Source organism: Microtus ochrogaster, unplaced genomic scaffold, assembly GCF_000317375.1.
Source record: "Microtus ochrogaster isolate Prairie Vole_2 unplaced genomic scaffold, MicOch1.0 UNK20, whole genome shotgun sequence".
Lineage (NCBI taxonomy): Eukaryota > Metazoa > Chordata > Mammalia > Rodentia > Cricetidae > Microtus > Microtus ochrogaster.
In genome coordinates, this window is record NW_004949118.1 from 234892 (window position 1) to 246334 (window position 11443).

General features: G+C 39.1%; 1 protein-coding gene across 1 annotated transcript in view; it reads right to left on the bottom strand.

Moving 5' to 3' along the window:
• Mettl4 (methyltransferase like 4) overlaps positions 1–11443 on the bottom strand; it is a 32982-nt gene that overhangs the window by 8910 nt on the left and 12629 nt on the right. The window contains exon 5 of the mRNA XM_013353926.2: positions 1157–1226. Within this exon, the coding sequence (XP_013209380.1) occupies positions 1157–1226 (70 nt within the window). The remainder of the gene's footprint in view (positions 1–1156; positions 1227–11443) is intronic.

The window sequence follows — 11443 nt, forward strand, 5'->3', positions numbered from 1 at the left end:
AAAAAAAAAAAAAGTTTTATGTTAATGATAGTTATCTAATCGGTATCTAATGTGTCCATAGGGGTTTTATATTAAAGTTAGCTGTCTACTCGATATCTAATGTGTCCATAGGAGTTTTATGTTAATGTTAGCTGTCTACTTGGTATCTAATGTGTCCATAGGGTTTTCATATTAATGTTAGCTGTCTACATGATAACTGCATTATGGTCATATAACAGCACCTCTGCTTTTTTCTCAAATATACTTCAAATCTTAAAAGTAACTATCTCTTATTTCATTCTCAAATGGTTCCAAAAATATATAGACATATATAGAGATACAGATACACTTACAAACATAGATATCTATACACTCCAGAAGAGATACATGTATTCTTTGCACAACCCATACAACTTAAAAAGAAAATTATCGGGGCTGGAGAGATGGCTCAGTGGTTAAGAGCACCGATTGCTCTTCCAGAGGACCTGGGTTCAATTCCCAGCACCCATATATTTTCAGCACCCATATATATTCAGACAGCTCACAACTGTCTGAAAATGCAGTTCCACAAGATCTGACACCAATGCACATAAAATAAAAAGCTAATAAATCATTAAAAAAATTATCACACACCTTCTAGACAAAAATCAAAAGTAAGCTAAAGATAATTGCTGAGAGGAAGACCTTCAGTCTAAGTTTATAACAAAGCAGGGATGTGAGATCTGGGAAGCTGAAGGGTGAGAAGTGAAAGTACTCATCAGAAGTATAAGTTCATTCACAATGCAGTTAGTAAGAGTAAACACCATCCCAGTAACCAACTGCGCTTATCTTATGAGACGACATCAACTAAGTTATGATCAAATACATGACCTAGAGGGTTCACTCCTAGCACATCACTGTAAGTTTCTGAGTGCGACAGGGAAGAAGGCAAAAGGATGGCGCTCAGTGCTGCTGAGGGGACCGGGAATGGTTCAGGCCTCGGTCACAGCAGCAGACACTGCTCCACAGATAGAGGAGTTTCAGTTCAAGTATCTAGAATCAAGGAAAGTAATTCTTTGATGAAAGTATTGTCAGTAGTTCAGATAACTGCTCTCATGTTTACAGTATACCAAACCAGAATGCACAAAGGACCGTGGCTTCCAGAAAGCAACCTAATAAACTCATTGTCCCCACTTACCTGTTACTTCTTTTAACCGATTTGTTCTGCCACGGTGGATCGATCACAATTACATCAAACGTCTTACTACCTGAAATCAAAGACATATTTTTTAAAATATTTATTGATTTGTTATGTATACAATAGTCTGTCTGTGTGCATGTCTGCAGGCCAGAAGAGGGTACCAGACCTCATTACAGATGGTTGTGAGCCACCATGTGGTTGCTGGGAACTGAACTCAGGACCTTTGGAAGAGCAGGCAATGCTCTTAACCACTGAGCCATCTCTCCAGTCCCTCAAAGACATATTTTCAAAAAAACATCCTCTGTATGAGTTTCAGAACTAAACACTAGGTTTGAGGAGAAGCCATAGAGCCCAGACTCTCATAATCAAGCTCTGAGCTACATCCCCAGACCCTTCAGAGATAAAAACTGAACAAATAAAGCACACGCGAGCGCGCGCGCGCGCACACACACACACACACACACACACGCACATGCACATGCATACACAAATGACTACAAATGAAATTAAGAGAAAAAAAAATTAAGGAGGGCCCAGCAAATGCTCTGCTGATCTGAGCTGGATCTCACGCCCCCACGAGGGTCGAGGAGGAGAAGAGTCCCCAGAACTGTCCTCTGACCTCCACACATGCCACAGACACACACAATGGTCATAAGAAATGAATACATTTCGAGAGGAAAGTACTGGTTTTGAACCGAGGATGTTGGGCATGTTCAACAAGCTGTGTACCTGAGCTATAGCTCCGGCCCAAGGAAGCTCATTCATTATAGATACAAACATAATGGAATACAACAAAAGCGTTTGTATCTCTTATTCAGATACTGTAATTCTGGACCTTTGAGACAACAGCAATTGCAACTGTGCACACTGACTTGTGCAGAGTCATTCACGAAAGGCTACAGCTCACTAAGCTACGTCCTAAGAACTTGAAAATCCCCTTACAAGCCGGGCAGCCTCATTAATGGTCCTCCTGATCATTACTTTTTAAACTTTCTCTTTTTTAAACATTTTTATTTTGAAATTTCAGTTTTACACCTTATATGGTAACCATAAGAAAACTTCTCCAGTTATCAAAAAATTCTTAAGACTTTTTCTTTCTTATCAAGACCAAAATCAGAATCACATATTGCTTTTAGTTACCCCATCTCCTATTTCAGATTATTTCAGATGTCCTTAACTTGGGCTTGGTATTTCCTCATCACTAAATTTAGATCCTGTATTTCTGGCAAGGCTGTTACCAAAGTAAGTCTGCAGCACTATACCAGAGATGCAGGTGATTTAGGATGTCAACTGGGGCACAGCATCACTCTGCTAAAGTGCTATCTGCTGGGTCTGTCCAGCTTATTTTGCTCATAAACAATTAGCTGTGACAAGATAGGTTAAAAGCATGAGGACACTTGCTCCCCATCTCACCCACTACTTTGCCACTCAGTGGTTTGTCAAATGGAAACTTTCTGAATCCATTATTCTATTCATATTAGCCAATTGGAATTTATTCTAAGGAGGAGTTGTTCTTCCCCACCAATTACATAACATAGATGTATTTGATAAATGTGCAAACTCATAGGTAATCTAAAGGATACAAATTAAAATAAGGATAGAGGGAAGCAGGTAGGCTGACTGCTGGTCTTCACCTGTCCCCCAGTCTCATCCCCAGCTCTGGAGGAGACCACCTGCTGCAGACCCCCCTCCCTCACGGCCCTCATCTTCAGTGGATCACACAGATCTTCAACTCTCCTCCCCCACTCACTGCTTTATCCCAGCTCCTAATTCCAGCAGGCATTCCCTGAGAACGCATGGGCCAAGCAGGCCAGAAAGTCAGGTCGGCCACCAGAGCAAGTGATGAGCTTCAACACTTCTCTCTCCCTCCTCTCCTCCACATCCAATCCCCCAGCCTCATCCCAGCTCTGCAGCAGACTACCTATTGTGGCCTCTCCCCCCACTCTTTGCCACCATTCTCAGGGGACTAAGCAGAACCTGGGGAAATACCACACTTTCCTCCCTCCTGTGGACCTCCTCAGGACGCTCCAAGTCCACCCCGATTCCCAAGCGTCAGCTCCCAATATTGGATTCCTACTCATGCCAATTTGAGGGTCCAATCTGAGAAGAATTCCCTGCCAGGCAACACACAGGTACCATACTCTCTCAAAAGGGGGGGGGGGACAGAAACCAAGGAACAATACATCCAACCCAACAAAAACAAGACCAAATATCAGCACGTAGAATTAGAATGTTCCCAACCCCTGATGCCTAGACACCAGTGTAAAAACACAATCAATAACAGCCACGACAGTATGTCTAGAGAGCCCAGCAACCCTAGCATAGAAGGCCCTGAATCTTCCAACATTGATGAAGTACATGTAAAAGACATTAAAACAGCCATGATGAAATGATAGAGGTCCTTAAAGAAAAACAAACAAATCCCTTAAAGAGTTCTATGAAATCACAAACAGTAGAAGGAAATGAACCTAACACTAAAGAAAGTCCCCTAACCACAAACCAGTCAAAACACTAAATGTATAGAATAAAGAAAGAGTATTAAATAAAAACTTCAAGGAAATAAGACCAAGTAACATACAAATGAAGACCTAACAGAATTATCCTCAAATTCTCATGGAGACTCCAAAAGCCAGTAGGGGATGCACAGATGTTATACAGACTCTAAGAGACCACACATGCCAGCCCCACACTACTATACACAGAAAAATTCTCAATAACATTAGCTGGACAAAGTAAGACATCTACTATAAAACCAAATTTAAGCAATATCTATCTACAAGTCTAGCCCTACAGAAGGCACTAGAAGGAAAAATCCAGCTTTTTTGTCCACCACACCAGAGAAAACACAAGAAATAAATAATCCCAAACCAGCAAATCAAAACAGAGAAAACACATACGCACCCCCACCACCACAACAAAATAACAAGAATCAACAAACTCTGCTCACTGATATCCCTAATCGGTGGTCTCAATTTCCACTAACAAGACACAGACTAACAGAATGGATGCAAAAGCAGGATCCACACTTGTACAACATTCAAGAAACACACCTGAACATCAAGAATGACATCACCTCAAGTAAAATTAAAAATGGAAAGGACCCAAAAAAGTAAGCCATTTTAATATCTGACAAAATAGCCTTCAAACCAAAACTAATCAGAAGAGATGAAGGACATTACAAGGAAAAATTCACCAAGAGGACATTGCAGTGTAAAGATTAATGCACCATATACCATGGCACCCGAGTTCGTAAAAGCCTAAATCACATACTGACCCTCACACATTTTTGTGGGTAACTTCAATACCCCACTCTCACCGATAGACAGGACACACAGACAAAAACTAAAGATAGAAATGCTGGAGCTAACTGGTGTCATAAACAAAACGGACGTACCTGATATTTACAGACTATTTCACCCAAATACCAAAGAATAATACCTTCATCTCAGCACTTCATGGAACATTCTCCAAAAATGACCACATACTCGGGCACAAAGCAAGTCTCAACAGATACAAGAAAACCAAAACAACATCATGCATCCTATCTGACCATCCTGAATTAAAACTAGGTATCTTTTTTGTTTGGTTAGTTGTGTAGCAGTCCTGGCTGTCCTGGAACTGACTTTGTAGATCAGGTTGGCCCCAAACTCACTGAGATCTACATGTTCCTGCCTCCCAAAGTACTGGGATTAAGGCATGCACCACCAGTGCCTGTTAAATCTGGATAGCAATGACAGAAACAACACAAAGTTTACAGACTCATGGAAACTGGATTCACTAATGAATGAAAAAAATGGCTCAAGATAGAAATAAGAAAGAAATTAAAGACTTTTTGGAACTGAAAGAAAATGAAACACAACATATCCAAACTATGGGACACAACAAAAGTAGTTAGTTCTAAGAGGCAAGTTTGTAATACCAAGTACCTACATTAAAAAACAATTGAAGATGTCTTATTGTAGCAATTTAATAGCATACCTGAAGGTTCAGAACAAAAAGGAGAAATCATACCCAAAATGAATAGATAGCAAGAAATAATCAAAGTCAAGGATGAAATCAATAAAATAAAACTACAAAAACCAATGAAACAAAAAGTTAGGTTTTTTGAGAAAATCAATAAGATTGACAAACCTTATCTAAATTAACTAAAAGGTGGAAAGAGAATATCAAAATTAACAAAATTAGAAATAAAAAGAGGGACATAACAACAGGCACTGAGAGAATCCAGAGAATCACAAGGACATGCTTTACAAACCTGTACTCCATCAAACTAGAAAATCTAAAAGAAATGGGTAATTTTCTCTATACCACTTACCAAAGTTAAATCAAAATCAGATAAACAATTTAATTAGACCTATAACCCATAGTGAAATAGAAGCAGTCATTAAAAGTCTAGCAATCAAAAAGAAAGCCCAGGGTCTTTTTTTTTGTTGTTTTAACATAAAAAATCTACCAAATTTTCAAGGAAAACGTTAATGTCAATATTCCTTAAATTAAAGCCGGGCAGTGGTGGCGCACGCCTTTAATCCCAGCACTTGGGAGGCAGAGGCAGGCGGATCTCTGTGAGTTTGAGACCAACCTGGTCTACAAGAGCTAGTTCCAGGACAGGCTCCAAAGCCACAGAGAAACCCTGTCTCGAAAAACAAAACAAAAACAAACAAAAAAAAAAATTCCTTAAATTATTCCACAAAATAAAAACATAAGGAAATCGCCCAATTTGTTTTATGAGGACACAGCTACCCCGATCCCTAAACCACACAAAGACACAATAAGAAAGAGGATTACAGACCAAATTTCCTTATGAATGTAGGTGCAAAAATTCTCAATAAAAATGCTTGCAAACTGAATCTAAAAACAAATTTAAAAGTAGGCTTCATCCCAGAGATGCAGGATGGTTCAACATATAAAAATCAGTAAATGAGCCAAGTGGTGGTGGCGCATGCCTTTAGTCCCAGCACTTGGAAGGCAGAGGCAGGCGGGTTTCTGTGAGTTTGAGGCCAGCCTGGTCTACAACAGCTAGCTCCAGGACAGACTCCAAAGTTACAGAGAAACCCTGTCTCAAAAACAAAACAAAACAAAAATTCAGTAAATGTATCTATCAAATAAACAATCTGAAAGACAAAACTACATGATCATCTCATTAGATATAGAAAAGACCTTTGACAAAATCCAACACTCTTCATGAAAAAAGTTCTGGAGAGATTAAGGAGATATACCTCAACCTAAAAAGGGTAGTTTACAGCAAGTCCATAGCCAACATCAACTTAAATGAAGAGAAACTCAAAGGAATTCCACTAAATTCAGTAAAAAGACAAGGTGGTCCAATCTATCACCATTCAATATAGTACTTGAAGTTCTACCTAAAGCAGTAAGGCAACTAACAAGGGGATAAAATTGGAAAGGAAGAAGTGAAAGTATCTTTATTTACAGATGATATAATAGTACACATAACTGGCCTTAAAAATTTTTCTGGGAAACTCCTACAGCTAATAAACATTTTCAGCAAAGTAGCTAGATACGAAATTAACCGACAAAAATCAATAGCCTTTGTGTATACAAATGACAAATGGACTGAGAAAGAAATCAGGGAAGCAACACCTTCCCTAATAGCGTCAAATAACATAAAGTATCTTGGGACAACTAACGAAGCAAGTGAAAAACTTGTACGATAAAAATTTTAAGACACTGTCAGGCAGTGATGGCGCACGCCTTTAATCCCAGCACTTGGGAGGCAGAGGCAGGAGGATCTCTGTGAGTTCGAGGCCAGCCTGTCGACAGAGTGAATTCCAGGACAGGCTCCATAGCGACTGAGAAACCCTGTCTCGGAAAACCAAACAGAAACAAAACCTTTAAGACACTAAAGAAATAAAATGGTGAATGAATGTATCAGAAGATGGAAAGATCTGCCATGCTCATGGATCAGTAAGAATAACATAGTAAAAAGGCCCACCCTGTCAGGAGCAATCCACAGATGCAATGCACTCCCCAGCACAGTTTCAACACATTTCTTCATGGATCTTGAAAGGACAATTTTCAGCTTCATATGAAAACACATACAAAATACACATACAAAAAATAGGTTAGTTAAAATAATCCTGGGTGGTAAAACTGCTGGATGTATCACCATCCCTTATTTAAAACTGCACTACAGAGCTATAGCAATAAAACAGCTGAAACTGAAATAAACACAAACATGTTGATAAATGGAATCAAATTGAGGATCCAGACAAAAATTCACATACCTACGGATACCTGATCTTTGATAAAGAAACCAGAAATACATGGGGGGAGAGACAGGATCTTCATCAAATAGTGGTGGTTAAACTGGGTGATTGTATGTAGAGGATTCCAAATAAATCCATACTTATCACCCTGTACAAAACTCAACTCCAAGTTGATCAAAGAGCTCCGTCAAGTAGAGCGTGAGGCTCTTACTCTCAGGGAGGTGGGCTTATGCCCCACACTGGGCCCCAGGTGTAGGCAAGGGTAAGTGAGTCCATGAGAGCCCAAAATAAAGAATATCAAATATTTTGGGGGGAACACTCATGAGTAACAATAAGGTGAAGAGTCACCACTGTCCTCTGCCTGGAAGCAATGGAAGCTGCAACCAGATCTCCAACCACCACAGAAGAGAGTAAGAGACCGTTCCTCTCCCTTATAAGAGATCATGTTGGGACACAGAAGCCACCCTAATGCTGAGACCCCCCCAAAAAAAATATTTTAGTGGAAAGGAATTCTCAAACAGATCTCAACCTAAAAACAGATATCTTGAACCTAACAGAAGAAAAAGTAGGGAACAGCCCTGAACTCAATGGCACGGGAAAAGACTTTCTAAACAGAACACTATTAACACAGACACTAAGATCAACAATTAATAAATGGAATCTCATGAAACTGAAAAGCTTCTGCATGGCAAAAGATTCCATCATTCAGACAAAGTGGCAGCTTACAGAATGGTAAAATATTTTTTTATCACCTACACATCTAATAGAGGGCTAATATCCAAAATTATATACAAAACTCAAACAAAATGTATAAAGAACTCAAAAGACTAGATATCAAGTAAACAAATGACTCAATTAAAAAATGGGAGCCAGGCGGTGGTGGCGCACGCCTTTAATCCCAGCACTCGGGAGGCAGAGGCAGGCAGATCTCTGTGAGTTCGAGGCCAGCCTGGACTACAAGAGCTAGTTCCAGGACAGGAACCAAAAAAGCTACGGAGAAACCCTGTCTCGAAAAATAAAAAAAAAAAATGGGGTATAGAGCCAAACAGAGAATTCTCAATAGGGGAATCTTAAATGGCTGAGAAACACTTAAATGTTCAACATTCTCAGTCATTAGTGAAATGCAAACCAAGTCTGCTTTGAGAGTCCATTTTACACCTGTCAGAATCCCTAGCATCAATAACACAAGTGACAGCTCCTGCTGGCAAGGACGTAGAATAGGGGGGACTCTCATCCACTGCTGCTGGGAGTGCAGACCACTGGGATTAAAGGCGTGCACCACCCAGTTTCTATGACAAACTAGAGTGGCTACTGAGATTAAAGGTGTGTGCTACCATTTACTCTCTGATCTTCAGCTAAGCTTTCTTTATTAAAATACAAATGAAATATCACTACACGTAAGGCTCAGGAAACATTGTAAAGGAGGAGACACAGATGATAAGAGCCAGAGGATCATGGAGTTTGCTGTGACATTGTATCTCCTAGGAATGTCAGAAGCTACACCCACAAAATCTCATTAACATGACTGCTTAAATATGAGCTGGAGAAGGACAGCAGGCAATGCTATAGGGGACAAGGGGCCAACCAGCCCTACACAAAGAACTATAGGGAACTCACAAATGCTGGGAGTGGAGAAACAGTTTTAGTCTTACTGAGGGAAGAGTACACCGATTGCTTATCCAATACCAAACGGTGAGCCCTGAAAACATACATACAAATAACATTATACTAAGTTAAAGTATGCGTGTGTTATAGTTTCTTAGGTAGTTAACAGTATGATTCCTTATGATTTTTTCACATATCCATACTACTATTTTGTTCTCCTTTCTCCCTGTGTATTTATCTCCCTTGAACCTAATTATAACCCTGAAAGCATACAGACAAGTATCAAACAGATTGAGCAGATTACATACATATATGCATGTAACAAAATTAATGAAAAATCCATCAATATGAAAGGGAACAAGGAGGCATATATGAGAGGGTTTGAAGAAAAAAGTAAAAGGAGAAATGATGTTTAATTGTTGCAAAATATTTGTTTAACTATGTAAAGATTGTTGCATTTGTTTAATTATATGTAAAAATGCGTTGCTGTTTTACTTGATTAGTCTAACAAAAAGCTAAATGGCCAATAGTGAGGAAGAAGTATAGGCAGGACTTGCAGGCAGGGAGACTAAGTAGGAGGAGGAATTTAGGCTTAAAAAGGAAGAAAGAAAAAGATACCAGGGAGAAACCAGTGGCCAGCCAGATACACACAGAGGAAGTGGGAAAGCAGGACATACAGGATGAAAGAAAGTTAAAAAGCCCCAAGGAAAAATGTAGATGAATAGAAACAAGTTAAATTAAGTTAAAAGAGCTAGCGGGATGAGTCTAAGCTAAGACTAAGCACTTATAATTAATAATAAGCATTCATAATAAATTCTTTGGGAGTTGCTTGGTGGCCCAAGGAAAATTCCAACTATACATAATACTTATATAAATAAAATAAGGAAGTAGTTGTTTTTAACCTCACTTAATCCTCAGTGGCCTTCAGAAGTAGGCATTGAAAACAAGCTTGTTAGCCGGGCGATGGTGGCGCACGCCTTTAATCCCAGCACTCGGGAGGCAGAGGCAGGCGGATCTCTGTGAGTTCGAGACCAGCCTGGTCTACAGAGCTAGTTCCAGGACAGGCTCCAAAGCCACAGAGAAACCCTGTCTCGAAAAACCAAAAAAAAAAAAAAAAAAAAAAAAACAAGCTTGTTAGGTTTTTGTGTGTCTATGACTACCAGCCTGGTGACTGTAGACTTCTACTTTTTAAACTTTGTACAAAAAAGTTTCAAGAAGTTTGATAAGGAATGACTTTAGAAGGACTAGTATCTGAAAACTTGTTGTTTTTGTGGTTTCTTTTTAGCACCTGTAGAACATTAATCCTTTCTCACTGCAGTCTTCTGTAAAAAGAATCCAGGAATAGTTAATGCATAAGCCAAAGCTATTATAATAGTCTGACTAATTGGCCTTGTAATGACAAAATATGGGAGATCTTGGTCAGAGATCATACTTCCAATTCAACTTTCTTAGCTAAAGTGATTTTGTATTTCTTCTATAGACCCTTCTCAAACTCACAGAGATCCCCCTGCCTCAGACTCCTAAGTGCTGGGATTAAAGGAGTGCACCACTACTGTCCCGCAAATTTTATATTTCTTAAGGCATCTTGAAACTAAGATGAGTGTAAGTCCACAGTGGTTGAAAAGAATTTTAAGGAATTTCAGTCATGACAAAACTGCATAGGAATAGTTTTTGTCTTTTTTTTAACAAAAAAAAAAAAAAGATCTTTATTGTTTTTATTTTATGTGTAAAGTGTTTTGCCTACATGTATGTCTGTATACCACATTTGTGTCTGATGTCCACCAATGCCAGAAGAAGGCATAAGACCTTCTGAAATTAGAATTATAGTTGTGGGTCCTAAGGATTTAACCTAGTTTTTGGAAGAACAGGCAGTGCTCTTAACCACTGAGCCATCTCTCCAGCCCCAGGGATATTTTAAAAAAAACAAAACAACAATAACAAACTCTATGGAAAACAAAAACTCTATGGGCATTGCTGCAAAAGTACTTGATTGTCTCAAACACAGATGAGTTAAACCATCTCCCAGTAGGAAACTATGTGCTTTTGCACAATGTTTGTACTCAACATTTCTTTTTCTTAAAAGAATGACGTTAAAAGTTTAAAAGTAACATAAAAGGTAAGAAGTGAAAAAAACTTAAAGGCTAGGAAACACCTGGGAATTAATATTCACAACTAAAATATTTTCATTTTGATAGATAAATTCTCAAACACAAGTGTGTTCTGAATTCCTGAGAACATTAAGTATTATATTTGCTTTCTCAAATACCAGTTCTTTAACCCTTTACTTGTCATAAAAATGCATTTATTTTTAAAAACCAGGAGGTAGGCTGGGCGGTGGTGGCACACGCCTTTAATCCCAGCGCTCGGGAGGCAGAGGCAGGCGGATCTCTGTGAGTTCGAGACCAGCCTGGTCTACAAGAGCTAGTTCCAGGACAGGCTCCAAAACCACAGAGAA